General features: G+C 52.6%; 1 protein-coding gene and 1 long non-coding RNA gene across 2 annotated transcripts; one reads left to right on the top strand and one right to left on the bottom strand.

Annotated features, from left to right (window-relative positions):
• Positions 1-452: 452 nt before the first annotated feature.
• On the bottom strand, positions 453-9,024 carry LOC123356679 (zinc finger protein 383-like). The gene is made up of 3 exons (XM_045000077.1): positions 8,971-9,024; positions 2,020-2,136; positions 453-1,663 (listed from the first exon to the last, which is right to left on the bottom strand). The coding sequence occupies exons 1-3, from the start codon at positions 9,002-9,004 to the stop codon at positions 870-872; spliced, it is 945 nt and encodes a 314-aa protein (XP_044856012.1). The 5' UTR covers positions 9,005-9,024; the 3' UTR covers positions 453-869.
• Positions 9,025-17,077: 8,053 nt separating this feature from the next.
• LOC123356711 lies at positions 17,078-18,939 on the top strand. Its single transcript, XR_006575420.1, has 3 exons — positions 17,078-17,134; positions 17,857-17,923; positions 18,771-18,939. It is a non-coding gene; the product is annotated as an uncharacterized LOC123356711 (long non-coding RNA).

The following is an 18,939-nucleotide window of genomic DNA, read 5'->3' on the forward strand; positions in this document are numbered from 1 at the left end:
TGGGGGGGGAGAGAGTGAGAAACCCCCCTCCTTCCCAGCCCCAGCTCGGGGGCTGCCACGGGGGGGGGAGAGGGAGAAACCCCCCTTCTTTCCAGGTCAAGCACGGGGGCGAAACCCCCCTCCTTTCCAGGTCCAGCTCGGGGGCTGCCACGGGGGAGGGGGGGGAGAGAGGGAGAAACCCCCCTCCTTTCCAGGCCCAGCTCGGGGGCTGCCGTGGCGGGGGAGAGAGTGAGAAACCCCCCTCCTTCCCAGCCCCAGCTCGGGGGCTGCCACGGGGGGGGGGAGAGGGAGAAACCCCCCTTCTTCCCATCCCCAGCCCATCCATCACATTAGAAAGGTAAGGCTACTGATATTAAAATATATGAGTTGTGCGCTTTTATTTGTAGAACAAAAAAAACCTTTAATTATTATTGTTTTTTTTTAATATAGCACTTCTATCCAAAGCGCTTTCCAGTAGTTAGCTAATGGTAAAAACAACATTTGGAAAGACCATTAAGTGGTCTGCCAAGACCCTCAGCAATTTTCAAGTGGTTTGTGGAAAAAAAAAAAAGTGTGAGAACCACTGGCCAAGGGGACATGAGGCCCAGGTAGATTTAGCTAGTTGAGGTCACCCCCCTCTCTCCCATCTGGGGCTGAGGGACACCTCTGGCAGATGGGACATACACACACTTCTAAGACTCAAAGGACAATGGAATTGAGAGACAGGACCTCAGGATTCACCCAGAAAAGGGCAAACGGCGGAAGGCAAACGTCAGACTAGGGGAGCTGAGAGAACACAGTGAAGCAAAGGGGCCAAGGTCAATATGTGGGAATTAACGAAAGTCTTAGAGGACCAAAACAAACAAACAAAACCCCCTCTTTTGCCAGCCCTAGACAGGGTTTTCGCAGTGTTTCTCTCCTTTGCAGATTCTCTGATGATACACAAGGGCCGAGCGCTGATGGAATGTTTTCCCACACTCGGCGCATATATAGGGACCCTCGCCTCTATAGATCCTCTGATGTCTAATCAGGTTCGACCGCCGAGTGAAGGTTTTCCTGCACTGGTAGCATTCGTAGGGTCTCTCTCCCGTATGGATTCGCTGGTGCATAATAAGGTTGGAGCTCCGAGTGAAGTTTTTCCCGCACTCCTGGCACTCGTAGGGCGTCTCTCCCGTGTGGGTTCTCCGATGCGTAACAAGGGCTGAGCTGTCGCTGAAGCTTTTCCCGCACTCGCAGCATTCGTAGGGTCGCTCCCCGGTGTGGATTCTCTGATGCGTAACAAGGTGTGAGTTCCGAACAAAGGTTTTCCCACACTCACCGCATTCGTAGGGTCTCTCCCCTGTGTGAATTCTCTGATGCTTAATAAGGCCAGAGCGGCAACTGAAGGTTTTCCCACACTCAGTACATGTGTTGTTTCTCTCTCCTGTGGGGAGTCTCTGCTGGGCTGTGGTTTCCTTGAGGTCCTTGTGAATTCCCTGACAATTAATGGATTTATCCCTGTTTTCCCCTGGCTGGTTTCCCTCCAGCCTCTCTGGCCTGCGCTGACTCTCACCGGCTTTTCCCTGCTCATGGCTTCTGAACAGGCTCCCTCTGGGTCTTTGCGATAATGCCCCCTGCACTTCCACTTGCTCAGCATCTTCCTGATGAGGATCCTGCTCCTTGTTCTCACTCACCATTCCAGCACCTGCTGGGATAGAGGGAGAAACCTCAGAAACAGGGCTGGGAAAAGGGCGAGCAAACCAAACCAAACACCAGAAAGATGGGGAAAATAAATCAGGGACTGAATGCCCCCATAGGGGAGAGTAGAGGGGGATCAATTCTCCCTTCACATCCCATCCAAACACTTGGGGGAAGGGAGATCAGGGACGGATCTATTGCCAGGTGTGAGTCAGGGTGGGCAGGAAGCCGTGAGCGATAGCTGCCCTGAAGATTTGACACCTGCTGGGGACAATCCTGAACTCAGAGAACGCACAATGTCTTTGTAGGGAATCCCAGCTGTTTCCTTCAGGCACTGACCGTGTTGGTTTAACGATCCCTCACCTGCGCAGGCACCTGTCAGGATCTCTCTTTCCTCTAAACCCTGGAGATCCAGGACCCACGGCTCCTCCCCTTGTTCCAGCTGGGAGATCATGTCAGGTTTGGGAACTGAAAACCCTGCTGAGGGGAAAGAAAACAAGGAAGACCGGTGAATTCATAGGCCATTTGTCATTAAAAATATTCTATTACTTTAACCCCAACCCATTTTAAAGCAGTACAATCCCACAGCCAGCTCCCCAGGTCCTCAAAAGTGCAGGACACTCTGAATAAGACATTTAACTATCCCCATCTCTGCTGGGAACACACACAGCCAAACACTCCTCAGCAAAGGGGCTCCTAAAACACGGCGATAGAAACTCCATGTCCCTGAAAGTAAAGACTCCAGCCAGAGGGGAAGTCACCCTGGACCTGCTTCTAATGACAGAGAGAAACAAAGATCATGACAGTGATAGGGAAGCAGGAGTGACGGAAGGTCCCTAAAAGTGAGGGGGCCATGGATGCCTGAACCGTGGCCCCGCCCCTTCTCCCCAAGGCCCCACCCTCACGCCATCCCTTCTCCCTGTCCCCTGCCCTGCCCCTTCCCCCAGGCCCTGCCGCTGCGCCGCATCTTTACCCAAGGCCCCACCCTTGCACTGCCTCCTCCCTCCTCTCTGCCCTCTCCCTTCCCGCCCTTGTGGCCAGTACAAAGTTTGTTAAAGTGATGGGGTCACGGCCTCCCCTGTTCCATTTGAGGAATCAGGGAATGTAGCAAGTCAGGTGTGACAGGAGGGGTATGAAAATCCCCCAGGGCGTGGAGAGGGCTGGGGAGTTAGATGCTCTATTCCAGGAGTAACAGATGACATTTCTCTGGAAAAGGAGAATGTGAAAAAATCAGGATCAGGCCATGTGACCTCAGCAGGGACGGACTCCAAGACCCGAGAAGCCTGCGTGGAAGTGAGACTGTGGCTGCTTCAGGCAGGGGAGAGGGAAGTGAGACCCATCTGTGGCAGGGAAGGGGTCACACACTGTGGCTGGGAGGAATATATGGATTCAGGAGGAGTGGCTGGGGTCCCAGCGGGGAGGAAAGAGATTGGGGGGCACGGTTAGGCACTATGCAGTGGAGAAAAGAGGAGGGGTGTAAATTAGCTGTTACCACTGAAGAAAGAGCTCTTGGAGTCATTGTGGACAGTTCTCTGAAAACATCCACTCAGTGTGCAGCATCGTCAAAAAAGAACAGAATGTTGGGAATCATTAAGAAAGGGATAGATAATAAGACAGAAAATATCATACTGCTTCTTTATAAATCCATGGTACGCCCACACCTTGAATACTGTGTGCAGATGTAGTTACCCCATCTGAAAAAAGCTATATTGGAATTGGAAAAGGTACAGAAAAGGAAAACAAAAATGGTGAGGGGTCTGGAACGGCTTCGGTATAAGGAGAGATTAATAAGACTATTACTTTTTCAGCTTGGAAAAGAGACGACTAAGGGAGGATGTGCTAGAGGGCTATAAAATCATGACTGGTATAGAGAAAGTAGATAAGGAAGTATTATTTACTCCTCATAACACAAGACCTCGGGGTCACCAAATGAAATTAATGGGCAGCAGGTTTAAAACAAATAAAAGGACGTATTTCTTCACACAATGCACAGTCAACCTGGGGAACTCCTTGCCAGAGGATGTTGTGAAGGCTAAGACTATAACAGGGTTCAAAAAATAACTAAATAAGTTAATGGAGGCCAGGATGGGCAGGGAGGGTGTCCCTAGCCTCTGTTTACCAGAGGCTGGGAGTGGGCAGCAGGAGATGGATCTCTTGGCAATTCCCTGTTCTGTTCATTCCCCCTGAAGCACCTGGCATTGGCCACTGTGGAAGACAGGATACCGGGCAAGGTGGACCTTTGGTCTGACCCAGTATGTACGTTCTTATAAATGAAAATAATACTTGTAAAAAGTACATAAAATAAAGGGAAACTGGACTAATAGAAAGGGAACGCAGGGTCTAAATCAGTGATCCGCAACCTTTTCGTCTGGCACCTGGACCGTGGCGGCGGTGGAGCACCCGTCGAAATGCCGCTGAATTTCTGCGGCATTTCGGTGGCGACACCTCTCGATGACGTCACTTGTCGGAGGCAAGCAGCGTCATTGAGAAGCATCGCCGCCGAAATGCCACAGAAATTCGGTGGCATTTTGGCAGATGCTCCACCGCTGGCCAGGACATGGGCGCATTTAGATGCCCCCGCGGGCGCCATGGCGCCCGCGGGCACCGCGTTGGGGACCCCTGGTCTAAATCAATAGGGCCAAGTTAATGCACTGAAATCCCCTGCAGCTCCAGATCCCTCCAACCTCCCCTCCCCTACCTACCACTTCCAAGTTGTCCCTTGGTCCTATTTTTCAACCCCCTTTTTGACAGGATTGGAGCTGCTCTCTCATATTGATGGAGACTGTACGTTGACCTGGTGATTGGGATGTTTCCTGTGTTGGTTTAGTTTAATTGGGGGCCTGAAAGGAAAAGAAACAGGAAGGCAAGGAGAAGGGTTGAAGATGAGCCACTCCTTGGTAAACACTTAAGGGCTGTTAAGAGACAACGCCCGAACTATTCGCTTTGAATATTCTCCCTCCTTGCTCCAACCTATTTACAGAACTGGGTGAGATGAGCAGGACCTGGGACCCAGAAGATCAAAGGTCTGGAGCAGTTTAAAAAGAGACCTCCTCACAACAGAGGGATGGCTAATCGGGTAATCATGTGGGGCAGTGGCTCTCAACCTTTCCAGACTACTTTCAGGAGTCTGATTTGTCTTGCGTAGCCCCATTTAAAAACCACTTGCTTACACAATCAGACATCAAAATACAAAAGTGTCATAGCACCCTAGTACTGAAAATGGCTGCCTCTCTCATTTTTACCATACAATTATAAAACAAATCAATTGGAATACAAATCTTGTACTTACATTTCAGTTATAGTCTATAGAGCAGTATCAACAAGTCATTGTCTATATGCAATTTAAGTTTGCACTGATTTCATTAGTGCTTTGTATGTAACCTGTTGTAAAACCAGGCAAATCTCTAGCTGAGTTGATGGACGCCCTGGCAGAGCTCGGTGTACTCCCGGGGGGGGGGGGGGTGCCCCCAGTTGAGAACCACTGAGCTAGTCTAGTTCCCTGTGGCAGGGGAAGGGTGTTGCATGGACACCGAGTTTTAGCAGTGTGGATGGGCAGAAAAGACACTAGCTCAGGCCATATCTTAGAGACATTACGCAGAACGAAAATGCAAGCATTCGCCCCGTAGCCTGGGTGCAAGGCCCTAGCGGGAGGTCTGGGTCGAAGATATGTGACAGGCAGGATGGGGGTGCTGTCCACAATGGGAGAGAAAAGAGGCGGGGGGTGGCTTGGGGGACACATTGAGAGCTCTGTGTTTACCATTTCAACTGTTGCACTTGAGTTAGTGACTCGCCATTCAGCAGGAGATGAGGTTTTAGTTGGGACAGAAGGAGGCGGATCTGGAGCAGCACAGAGAAGGTGGCTGAATACGGTGTGTGCGGATGAGATTACCTAGAGGCAAGGTGCAGAGGAAGAAGAAAGGGGGACCAAGGACACAGCCCTGTGGAACCCCCACGGGAGAGCTGGAGTGGGCGTGAGGAGGATCCTCCGGAGGACATGCTGAAGGAGGGATTACAGAGGTAGGAAGGGAGCCAGGAAGAGGACAAGGGAAGACAAAGTTTCAAGAAGAAGAACAGGGTCAGTGGTGGCAAAGGCAGCTGACCAGGTCAAGGAGGATGAGGATGGAGTTAGGGATGTAAACGTTTAACCGGTTAACCGAGAAGCTTGATGCTTATCAGTTCCAGTTAACAATTAAACTCTGCTCCTCCATGCCCCTGCGCACCCAGGGTCCTGGCTGCTCCCACCACGCACCCGGGGTCCCGGCTGTCGGCCCCACACCCGGGGCTCTGCTGCCATCCCTGGATGCTGGCAGTGGCAGAGCCCCAGGTGTGGGGCTGGGGGGCAGCCGGGACCCTGAGTGCGTGGGACAGAGGGAGTCCCCCATGTAAAACATGGAGGGGACTTCAGTGTCCCCGCACCTCTAGTTCCCTGTTAACCATTTAACTGATTGAATTTCAATAGGTTAAATGGTTACTCTTTTTACCCACTGTTTACATCCCTAGGTGGAGTAGTGTTGATGAGCTTTGCCTATGGAGAGGGCATCAGAGACCCTGGCACTCCACTGAGACTGTTTTTGCCCCAAATCTCTGCCTCTGAAACCTTCCCTTCCCCCTCCCTCTAGACCCACCCCGCTTCTTAGAGCAACCCCTTCCTTCCCCCTCCCATTATTCCCAGTGTTCCCCACTCCCATGTTACCTAAATCTCCCACCCAATCCTCCCCCACCACAGCACCCCCTTTTCCCCAGCCCACCCTAATATGCTACCAATTCTCAGAAGCTCCTGTCATAGAATCTCAGGGTTGGAAAGGACCTCAGGAGGTCATCTAGTCCAACCCCCTGCTCAAAGCAGGATCAATCCCCAGACAGATTTTTGCCCCAGATGCCTAAATGGCCCCCTCAAGGATTGAACTCACAACCCTGGGTTTAGCAGGCCAATGCTCAAACCACTGAGCTATCCCTCCCCCGCAGTCCCTGATCTCTCTCGCACCTTTCCCTTCCACTGTATCCAGCCCTCTCTGATTCCCTCTAATCCTTCACAGACCTCTCCCCTCTTCGCTCGTCTCAGCCCCCCTTACTTTGTGGCACCCCACAATCACCACCTCATCTGCTCCCCTCCCACTGCTCCCCGCTCTCCCTTTTCCCAAGGACTTATGAATAGGAAGAACCTCAAACTGCCGTCTATCAACACATGGACACATCTGACTGTCACACCCTCCAGGCCTGTGGGAAGTTATTCCATAGTAGAACGCCAGCTCTGGTATAGTTAAGGTTTGGCATTAATTTCTCTTTAAAGATTGACTATTGTAACTGCTCTAAAATCCACAGGTTTACTCCAATTATATTGAAATGTGCTGTTCTTTATGGGGGTGCAGGGCAGGATCAGAGGTCCAAATTTGGGGTGATTTGGTCACGAGGTTCATGAGATTCAGGCCTGCCCACCTAAAAAGCAGTTTAATACAAGAAACAGCTTTATACAAGAATCACCTTGGGTTCAAACTATGGTTTTAATTGTCCCCTGACTGATCTCAGTCACTTGGCATTTCTCATCTGCAAGGCACCCACGGCGCCTTTGTGTCTGGAATTTCAGTTCAGCACAAGCCGAACAGACGAATCAAAGACATCGAAATGCACATGTGCCACAAAACCGAGACCTGTTAAGAGCCAGGACTCAGCCATCAGTGATTGCTTGGCTCCAGGGCTTAATTCGTGCCAGGGCTGAGTCCTGGCACCACTAGGCAGTTCACAGTCCCGCACCTCTGGACTTGCCACATCAGTTGTGAAAGTAAAAAAATTGCTTGAGCCCCAGCACCTAATTACTTGAGCCCTGGCACCTCTTTCATAACAAATTAAGCCCTGGTTGGCTCCAGGGGATATGCTGTGGTCACTAAACCTGAACTACACCTATGCATTTGAGTATGAGCCCTACCATGGGTAGTTTTCAACCAACGCATATTGTGTATTTCTCCTACTTTCTGCAGGAGTTTCCTTGGGCAGTTTTGCCCCAATACCAAAATTTCTGGGTTAAGAGCATCATTTTAAAGTGCTCTCAAGTCCAAAGGCAGACTCTGGTTTGGCATCTGCTTAAAAGATTTGCCAACGTGGCTATGTCCGGTTAGGGGTGTAAAAATCACCTCCTTAACCGACATAGCTGTGCCAGCAAAATCTGTAGGGTAGATACAGTTCTAATGACAAAAAATCCCCCCCCAAAAAAGGGAAATGAAATGCCCATAAACTACCTTAAATCATAAGGTTGCTCAGTGTTCCAGCGATCCTTCACAGAACAGGAACTTAAACCTCTGAAAACTAGGAAATGAAGACTTAAAATATATGTCACCCCTGAAATGTCACTTTAACTCTGCCCTCCACCCCTTAACCCTGGACCTGGCACTGGGAGTGGTTCAGTAAGGCTGGTACAAAGGTTAACAAACTAGCAAGGGAAGTGGAGGTTTCTCCATCTCAGGATGCCTTTCAGGAAGATGATTTAGTGAAACACAAGCTCTTCAGCTCAGTTCAGCAGTAACTGGAGGAAATTCTATGCCCTGTGCTGTACAGGAGGACGGACTAGATGACCAAGTAGTCCTTTGTGGCCATAAAATCTATGAATCTATAACAGATACAGGAAGGACTACGAGAACGTGCCATTATTTGTGTTATGTTCTCCTGATTGGAATGCCAGCATCTATCCGCATGCCCTCCAGCTGTGTGCACTCTGTCAGGTGTAGCTGTGACTGAAAGGTGGAGGGATTAATTGGAGCAGCTTTGGAGAGCTGTGACTGTGGTATGAAGAGAGGTACGTGTGAAAGCGAAGGGGCCTAGTCTGCCCCATTTCAGTACTGAGTATTGTAGTTTGTGTCAATAAAGGTGCACAAAGGTGTGTTCTTGCCAGCGGGGTTGTCAGCAGTCCAGTGGGATACATGCTAGTAATCTCCAGGGCTTAGTGAGAGCTAAGTAAAGGCAATGACTCAGAAGGAATCCTCAAGGTGAGGGCAAGGGAGTGCTATCATTTTGCTAGTCTGAGCTGGTGTGTGTGGCGTAGGCTCAGTGTTTGAGTGCCAGCCAGGGGTCGGAAGCTTCTGTTTGTTATGCTGGACCTAACCCCAAGTTTTGCCTTAGCAAAGAGAAGTTGTTAGACTTTGTGGTGAACTGCCCCTGTGCCCTGTTCCTAGAGTGTTCTGTAGCGGGGAGAGTCCCTGGTAGTGTGTGTGTCACTGGCATGTTGGGTGATGCTGAAAAAGAGAGGAGGGTGCTTTGTGGGGGTGGCGTGAACCTTAACTCTGCATTTCTCCTTCTAAGAACCGAGGGGACAGGAACCCTTACCCAGCGAGGTCACAGTCTCATAGTTCTCCTGCATGACATCCCAGTAGAGGGCTCTCTGAGCGGGGTCCAGCAGAGCCCACTCTTCCCTGGTGAAATACACAGCCACCTCCTCGAAGGTCACCGGCCCCTGAAAGAGCAAGAGTCCAACACTCAGTACCCGATGCCCCACTAACAGCCCCACTATTCGTGGGGGACAGGAGCCAATCAAATGGGAGCTCTGGGAGGATCAGTGTCAGAGTCCTACCCGCACCCCACTCAGAGTATCCTGGAAACAGCAGGGTGCGGGGACAAAGAGAGAGCCCCTTGTCTCTCCCAGCAGATCCATCACACACCTACTAGCCACCCACTGATACAGGAGATGGAGCCCCTAGCAAGGTCCAGAGAGGAAGCCCGCCACCCTCCTCATTGTGAGGAGCTGGATATGAGCGGAGGGACAGCTCCTGTAAGCCTGACTGGCGGCTGCCCCCTTCATATCTCACAGCAGCCGCTGGCTCATAGCGCTCAGGCTGCAGCATTTGGAGTCTGGGAAGTTTTCCCAGCCCAGTCCAGGGGGGCTCTTTCCTTTTCCATAAATTAGGGAATTTCCAGCCCCAGCTCCCATTTTGTTCCTAGAATCCAGGCCCCAGGTTAAACAAGTACCCGCAGGTTTGCCACATGCTATCTCCCTCCCTTTCTCCACCCTGTGTATTTCCTGCCCCCTTCCCTCTCCAGACCACCCACTCCCAAAGTTCCCACCTCCTCAGTATTTACCACCCCTCTCCCTCCAGCAGGAACCCACCAGCAACTCCCCGATACTCCCTACCTGAACTGGCTCTAATGCAGCCATTTCTCTTCCCAGGCCCATGGGAGGATGGGATGAGCTGGAGCGAGACGTGGGCGTCATTCTGCTGCCTGCAAGGGAAAGAAGGGCAATCGAGGCCCGGTTTTTCAGAACAGGATTTAGAAATTTCACATGACAAGTTCTCCCAGGCTCTTTCGCTGCAGGCGGACGTTTCAGAGGCTACCACGCAAACAACAGAAAGAGCCAAAACATGAGTAATAATGGGCAGGGACGGATTAACTCTCCTGTGGGCCAGGGGCTATTAGATTTTGTGGGGCCCCTGTAGACAACTCTTTTTCCTGGGAGGGTGTTTGGGTGCAGGAGGGGGCAGGGGGTTGGGGTGCAGGGTCTGGGAGGGAGTTTGGGTGCAGGAGGGGGCAGGGGGTTGGGGTGCAGGGTCTGGGAGGGAGTTTGGGTGCAGGAGGGGGCAGGGGTGCAGGGTCTGGGAGGGAGTTTGGGTGCAGGAGGGGGCAGGGGTGCAGGGTCTGGGAGGGAGTTTGGGTGCAGGAGGGGGTTCTGGCAGGGGGTTGGTGTGAGAGGTGCAGGCTCTGGCCAGGAGGTGCTTACCACAGGCGTCTCCCGGCCGGCGGCGCAGCAGGCTCAGGCAGGCTGCCTGCATGCCGTGGCCCCACGCTGCTCCCGGAAGCAGCTGTCTGCTAGCACGGCTCTGTGGCCCCTGGGGAGAGGGGGACAGCGTGTCTCCGTGAGGACGGGGGAGTTTTAGTGGCCACAGGACTTTTAGCGGCCCAGTGTTGGCGATTGCTGCCTGCGCATAGGCGCCGACTCTGTGGGTGCTCCAGTGGGTGCTCTGCACTGACCGGCAGCCAAGCTCTCCTCCCTGCCCCCCACCCCGCCTCCTCCCTGAGCGTGCCGCGTCCCCACGCCCCTGCCTACCTCCCAGCGCTTGCCGCTGCAAAACAGCTGTTTTGCGGCGCAACAAGCTCCAGGAGGGAGGGAGGAGGAGCGGGAATACGGCGCGCTCAGGGGAAGAGGCGGGGCTGGGGCAGGGATTTGGGGAAGGAGTCGAACAGGGGCAGGGAGCGGGCAGAGCTGGGGCAGGGACTTTGGGGAAGGGGCTGGAATGGGGATGGGGCTGGGGGCAAAGGGGGGGCATCAAGCACCCAGCAGCACCAGTAGAAGTCAGTGCCTATGTGCCTGTGAGTTATTTTGGCAGGGCTGCAGCCCCTAAAGCCCCGGCCTTAATCCGGCCCTGATAAGGGGGCGGAGTTGAAGTGCCCTGACATCTGCTGGAAAAGTAATGCGGCCAAACACAAAACATCCAGCAAGTTCCTGGAGCCTTTTGGGAACAGCGTTTTGTTTCAGAACATGGCAGAAGTAAAGAGGGGGGCGGCCGTTTTAGGATTAATTCTGACTATCAGGGAGGAATTGGTTATGAATCTGACCGTGCAAGGCTGGCTGCATAAATGTCACCAATACATGAGAGATTTCACGATGTAAGGAAAGGAAGGAATGCGAGCAGCAGAATAAAGATGGTGGTGGACATTAAAAAAAAAAAAAAAAGCAGACTTCAAGAAAGTCAGAGAACTGGTAGGTAACATCCCATGGAAGAAAATTAAATTAAAGGGAAAAAATTGCTTAGGGCAGCCAGCAGTTTCTCAGAGTCGTATTAAAGGAGTAACAGCAAACTTTCCTGATGTGAAGGAAAGAGGAAAAATAGAGGCTAATATGGCTCCATTAGGAGCTCTTTAATGACCTGAAAAGAAAAAGGAATCCTACAAACGGTGGAAACAAATCGCTAAGGGGGAGTGTAAAAGTGTAGCACAAGCATGTAGGGAGAAAATCAGAAAGATTAAAGCACAAAATGAGTTACCCCTTGCAAGGCACATAAAAGACCAAAAGATAAGGGTTGTATAAATACGTTCCAAGCAAGGGAAAGGTGAAGGAAAGCATAGGCCCACCAGCGAACAGAGAAGGCACGCTAATGGCAGACGACAACAAGACTGAACTGTTTAATGCCTTTCACCTTAAATCTGCACTAAAAAGCTTAATTGCGACCAGACACTTGACACAATTATTACTAACAATGTGAGGGAAAGAACAGAAACAGCAGTCACATAGAAAAAAGGCAAAACGTGACAGCTGATCGCAAGGTTCAGAAATTAAAGGGAAATCTGGGGAATGTTGGATCAGTTTTAACAATTAGAGAGGAGAGTGGAAAAATGTGAGGGATTTTATATCCATACTCAGTCATAGGCAAAGAGGCAAAATTTGAGTGAATTTCAAAAAGAGAGAGAGAGAGAGAAGGGACAACCTTTGCTGTCAATCTTCAAGAATTGGAGACAAGGGCAAAATCTGAGGAGATATTATTTTATAATTAGAGACCCAGGGAAGAATCTCAGGGCATATTAAATTCGGCTATGTCTACCTCAGTGGGTCTCAACCAGGGGTACACGTACTCCTGGGGGTATGCAGAGTCTTCCAGGGGGCCCCATCAACTCATCTAGCTATTTGCCTAGTTTTACTGAAGGCTACATAAAAAGCACTATTAAAGTCAGTGCAAACTAAAATTTCATACAGACAATGACTTGTTTATACTGCTCTATAGACTGAAATGTAAGTACAATATTTATATTCCAATTGATTTATTTTATACTTATATGGTAAAAATTAGAAAATAAGCAATCTTTCCAGTAACGCTGTGCTATGACACATTTGTATTTTTATGTCTGATTTTGGAAGCAAGTAGTTTTCAAGTGGGGTGTAACTTGGAGGTACGCACAACCAGGGCCGGCTCTGGCTTTTTTGCCACCCCAAGCAAAAAAAAAAACAAACCTGCGGGGCAGCCGGCGAAGGGGAAAAAAAACCCCAAAACCTGCAGGCTGGCCAGAGCGGTGAAGGAAAGAAATAAAACAAAAACAAAACGAAACAAAAATGCTGTAGGGCGGCCGGAGTGTCCAAGGGGGAAAAAAGGATAAAAAACCCTGTGGGACGGCTGGAGCGCGGGTGCAGGGGGGCCATGCCACGGCTAGCGGGGGGGGGAGAGAGAGAAGTGGGGTGGCCAGGGCTTCCTTCAGCGGGGCGCTCGCCACGCTGCCTGCCAGGAGGGCTCTGCGCCGCTCCGGTCGGCAGGCAGAGAAGGATGCAGGCTGCCCTGCCAGGTTTGCTACAGACCTGGCACCACTCCCAGCAGGGTGCTCCCCTCCTCTGCGCTGCCGTCCCCTACAGGGCAGCTGGAGCAGCAAACCAAAAAGAAAAAAAACCCAAACCTGCGGGGGGCAGCCGAAGCGGCAAAACAAACAAACAAACAAAAGGATTGGAGGGAAGCCGCTCCTTGGAATCTGCCACCCCAAGCATGGGTGCCTGGAGCCGGCCCTGCGCACAACAAATCAGCCTCCTGAAAGGGGTACAGTAGTGTGGGAAGGTCGAGAGCCACTTGTCTACACTAGTAACCTTACAGCACCACAGCTCTCCTGCCGCATAATTAAACCACTCCTAACGAGCGGTGGTAGCTATGTGGGCAGGAAAGTGTCTCCCACCGACATAGCGCCGTGCACCCCTGTGCTTCTGTCAGTGTAACTTATGTCGGTCAATGGGTGTGTGTTTTACCAACAAAGTCTTACCGACAAAACACAGCCTTGGTAACAGATAACTAGAGAGAAAAAGGGACAAAATTTTAGGCTATTCAATGTCAAATCTTTGAAAAATTGGGGAGAAAATGGAAATATTTGATACTAGGAGAGAAAACCACCAAAATCTGAAGGGATTTTATGTTGATATTAAATTAAGTGGGAAAAGTTTGAAAGGATGGTATATGAATGTTCAGCAGACAGCAATTGTTCCCCTCCTCTGCCACCATTCACGGGAGAAGCAGGCAGCCTTTGGGGAAGAGGCTTTCAGAGGGCCAAATGGGTGGGGAACCCCCCGCCAATCTGAGGTGATTTTAAACTGACATTGGAGAAGGAGAGAGAAAAATGGAGGCAAAATCTGAGGGTAGATAAAGAGTGGATAATCTGAGAGACAAGGGGGTGGGGATTGACACAGATTTTATATCCCTATGTGACAACTGGGGAGAGATGGGGAGAGAATTTTGTCAAGAGTTGAGAGAAGTGGCAAAATCAGAGATGTCCTTAAACACCCCCTCCCCACATCAGCTGCTTCCCCCCCCGCCCCCCTTTCAAGCTCCTGCCTGCACAGAGTTCACACAGTCTGTCTTTCCCCTTCTTGCAACTCTGGCTTATTTTTCATCCCTTTCCTCTCCTGACACCCCCCCCCCCCACACACACAGTTTTGCCCCCTGGGGCAGCTCCTGACCGGAGCTGGAGGCAGAAAGAGGACAGAGGCTTAATTGTTTAGGGTTGCCACATCTGAGGATCCCGAGTCACTTTCCCCTGGGTCTCTCCTAGTCACCTGGAGTCTCCGGCTCAGGAGCTGATGCTGGTAGAGCCCAGGGCTGCCCTAGGGGGCTGGATCCAGCTGGAGAAAGTCCCCCCCACTTGGCAGGGTACAGAAGGAGCATGAAGGAAGGTCTCTCCCCAGCACAGACCTCCATGGGGAGGCGGCAGCTGCTCAGCTCCCAGGTCACAATGGGGGAGGCAGCGTCTTGCATTTTGCAGTGAGTGGCCCCGGTGTTATCTCTGTACTTTGTTTTCTTCCTGCCTCCTGATCGCTTCTGCTCCAGCCCCTTCCTGTGTCTCTCAATAGCAACCCGGGCTGCAGCGCTCCCTGGGCCAGGGGTTTCCTCTGCTCCGCACGCCCCAGAGCCGATGCCTGGCTCACACACCCCGCAAGGTTAAAAGCTGCTGCCCCCAGCCAGAATTGCTCAGTTTTGAAGGGGTTGGAGCTCGGCTGTTCTTAGTGGTAGCAGATGGCAGAACAAGGAGCAATTGTCTCAAGTTGCAGTTGGGGAGATCTAGGTTGGATATTAGGAAACACTATTTCACTAGCAGGGTGGTGAAGTACTGCAATGGGTTACCTAGGGAGGTGGTGGAATCTCCTTCCTTAGAGGTTTTTAAGGTCAGGCTTGACAAAGCCCTGGCTGGGATGATTTAGTTGGGGGTTGGTCCTGCTTTGAGCAGGGGGTTGGACTAGATACCCCCAGAGGTCCCTTCCAGCCCTGATCTTCTATGATAAAGATATTTAGCATTAGCAACATCTGCTGAAGCCATTGGCCTGACCTTGCCTTTCCTTGGGGTTACTGTCTGCTTCTGGCTGTTCCCAGGGGCAGCACTGCCAACCGTAAGTGGCCAAAAATCATGAGATTGGCTTTGCAATCATGAGAGCAGGGCTTAAATTCAGCTGGAGCCATGTGGAGTGTCGCTCCGGTAAATATTTTCAAACCCACAGGAGCCCCGGCACCCCCCCCCGAGGCTGAAGCCCCTGGCCCTGGTGCCCCCCATGGTGCAGAAACCCCCCAGGCCTGGCACACCCCACAAGGCTGAAGCCCCCCCCTAAAATGCCTAGGACTACAGTGCCCTAAAAAAACCAGAGAGAGTTTAAGTGATGCTGAGGAGCAAGACAGTGGGGGCAGTTCTGAATTATCCAGAAGGGTTTCATTTCAGACTCTTACCCGCCACCCATGAAGCTGAGATCATAGGCCAGGGGAGGCTAAGCCTCCCCAGATAGCCAGGTGTGGCCCCATCCATGCTCCACCCTGAGGCCCCTCTCCCGTGTCCTGCTCTTTCCCCATGCTGAGTGAGGGTGGAGACCTCTCCCCCAAAGCTGGCTGGGGCTGAGCTAGGATGGGCGGGCTGGCTGGCAGGCCATGCTTGGGCTGGCTGGCTGTGGGTCGGGACTCGGGGTGTCTGGGGCAGGGCTCCTCCGGCCGTGATGGGGGGCTGGCAGGGGAGTGGGGCAGAAGGATTGGGGCCGGGAGCTAACCTTCCCAAACTGGGGGCTCATGCGCCACCCATGCTCAGCTTCTAGTTTCATCTCCAGGGTTTCAACAAACCCAGCAAGGGCGGCCTTCAGAATGCCCCTCCATTGACGTATGCGCAAGTATTGCATGACAATAACTTGTGATGTATGTGTTTAAGAATCTAGCCCCTGGTTCAACTTTATATCTAGGTCAGTGGCTCTCAACCTGTTTTACCTACCAGTGTGTTAAGTGCAGCCCAACCCCAGCCAGCTTTGGGGGAGAGGATGTGTGAAGTTGAGAACCACAGCGCCCCCCCCAAAAAACTGCCCACAGTCCCCTATGCCCAGCGCCCCTGCCCAGAGTGGGGCCAGGAGTGGAGACCTGGGTGCAGGCCAGGGAGCCGGACCCTAAATCCCGCTATGCAGGGCCAGACAGGAGCCGGGCCCCAGACCAAGACCTGCCACATGCAGGAGCTGGACCTCAGACCTCACCGCATGGGGCGAGGGATGAGCCAGACCCCAGATCAAGACCCCACATCCAAACGTGGACCCCACCACACGGGGCCGGGCAGGAGCTGGGACCTAGACCCAGACCCGGACCCAGACCCTGCTGTATGCAGGAGCCAGACCCCAGACCCAGACCCTGGTGCACAGGCCCAGCCAGGAGCTGGGACTCAGACCCCGCTGCACAGGCCTTGCTGCACAGGCCCGGGCAGGAGCCAGGACTCAGACACGGACCCCACCACGCGGGCTGGGCAGGAGCTGGGACCCAGACCCCGCTGCACAGGCCTTGCCGCACAGGCCCAGGCAGGAGCCAGGACTCAGACACAGACCCCACCACGCGGGCTGGGCAGGAGCGGGGGCCCAGACCCAGACTCCGCCAGACGGGTTCAGGCAGGAGCCAGGTCCTGGACCTGGACCCCAGGCAGGAGCGGAGTGCCCAGCAAGGCCAGCAGCCAGGACTTGAGAAGAGGTCAGGAGAGGAGCCCCACCTAAAACCTGGGGCAACCCACTAGTTCCCAGAGCCCCCCCTCCAACCTACCCACAGACCCAGTCACCTGCCCCCTGCTGGCAGGAACGCAGGTGCAGACTGCAAGAAGCTGTCTCCCCCTCAGCCAGGCCCACCCACCTACTGCCAGACCAGAGCTGCAAATGTTGAATTATTTTTAGCACACAGCTGTGCCGCACCTGTGTGCTAATTTGGCCGCATGCAGACTGTGGGTTGAGAACCACTGATCTAGGTACTCCCTTGTCAAACAGATTGCTTCTCCCCCACCCCACAAATGGAAGCGTTCTCTTGTGAATAAGCTCCACACATTCGGACCTACTGGGGCCTCTCCCATCACCATGATGAGGTCTATATTTTAAATCTGGACACAATTAGAGAGGCATTTTTCTAATTGGGGCAATTTCACCATTGTGACAAGGTATAAAAACAAAAAAAGCTGGTGGAACTCCTTGCCAGAGGATAACTTTTGTTCTTGTATGGCGAACAACCAGATTCACTTTACTCGGCTGCTAAAAGATATGGTGTGTGTTTTGGGCATGCTTTTGTGTTTCTTCCCAGCCTGCTATCCTTCTTTTCCTTTCCATAGCTGACAAGGTTGCAATAGAAGGAACATAGAACATAATAACGGTCATACTGGGTCAGACCAAAGGTCCATCTAGCCCAGTGTCCTGTCTTCCGACAGTGGCCAATGCCAGGTGCCCCAGAGGGAATGAACAGAACAGGTGATCATCAAGTGATCCATCCCCTGTCGTCCATTCCCTGCTTCTGGCAAAGGGAGGTTAGGGAGACCATCCCTGCCAATCCTGGCTAATAGCCACTGATGGACCAAGCCTCCATGCACTTCTCTAGTCCTTTTTGAACCCTGTTATAATCTTGACCTTCACAACATCCTCTGGCAAGGAGTTCCACAGGTTAACTGTGCATTGTGTGAAGAAAGACTTGCATTTGTTTGTTTTAAACCTGCTGCTTATTCATTGTATTGGCTGACCCCTAGTTCTTGTATTACAAGGAGTAAATATCCCCCTTAGTCATCGGGTTTCCAAGATGAAAAGCCCTAGTCTTATTAATCTCGCCTCATATGGAAGTTGTTTTCCATATTCTCCACAAAAATCAATGTCATTTAAGGCAAAGTCTGCTCGCTTGATGACCAAAATTATAAACAGAAATCTTGACTTATTCATGAACGCCGTTTAGTTCAGGCATTTAATGAATGATCTGCAAATATTTTTTCTCTTTGGGGCAGGGCTCACATTTCAGATGCTATGTGGTTCCCTCTCATGGATTTGTCTCAAAGGAGTAGTTTAGTGCTGGTAGGTTCAACCATGTCCCCTTAGCTTTCACTGCTCTTTCAATGTCAACAATGTTTCTCCTCCCTCCCATGAGTGCATGTCCCCCCGGCTGCCCGGGTTTGCGATCTGCTCTGGTTTGTCTCGGCCAGAGCTGGATTTCCCGAGTGTCACAAACACCCTGCGAGGGGCCCGCCCGGGGCAGGGCCAGGCCCGGGCAGGAGCCGCCCCTTCCTGCCAGCCCAGGAGCCCTTTGTGTTTGCAGAAAGGAGCCATGGCCGGGGCCGGGAGCCCAGGGTGGAGGCTGCTCCAGCCCTGCAGCCCGCGGGGCAGCGCGGTAGGACTGGGGGCAGGTCCTGGGTGAGGGGCGTGGGCCGGAGACACGCGTGGGGCGGACACGCTCCTGCCGGGAGGGGCTCGGAGCCCAGGCTGAGCCCCGAGAGCGAGGGGATGGGGGGGCTGCTGGAGTTTGGGGGCTGTTTGGAGCTGGGGGTTGGGTGGGGTGGGGTGGGGTGGGGTGGGGGGGGGGGCGGAGTCCATGTTCAGATCTGGCCCTGCGGGAGCATTGGGGGTTGGAGCTGGGGAAGTTGGGGCAATCTCTGGAGCTGGCTGCTTGAGATGTGGGCAGGGCCTGGGGATGTTTGCAGCTGGGGGCTGCACCCCTGTCACTTCAATCTGGGGTCCTGAGTTTTCTCTGGAAAACCTGGGGCCCCTTTCACCAGCTTTGCTGAGGCTGAACAAGACCTGGGATGAAAGTCTGAGTCCCAGAGACTCTGCACGACCCTCTGCAGGGCAGGACAGGCCCTGAATTCTGGCAGCTGGGAGGTCGTTTGCAGCCGTTTCTAACCCTCCCTCCCCCTGCTTCTTCCAGGAGGCCCCACAAAAGCATCTGGCCCCTCTGGGAAAAGAGAGAGAAGCAGCCAAAGCCGAGGAGCAGCAGCAGAGCGAGGAGCTGCTGGTAGGTACCTGGGAGCCCCCTGCCCCTCAGGTTTGCCTGGGATCACAGTGCCCTGAGTCAGCGACTCTCAACCTTTCCAAAC

Source organism: Mauremys mutica, chromosome 26 (genome assembly GCF_020497125.1).
Source record: "Mauremys mutica isolate MM-2020 ecotype Southern chromosome 26, ASM2049712v1, whole genome shotgun sequence".
NCBI lineage: Eukaryota > Metazoa > Chordata > Testudines > Geoemydidae > Mauremys > Mauremys mutica.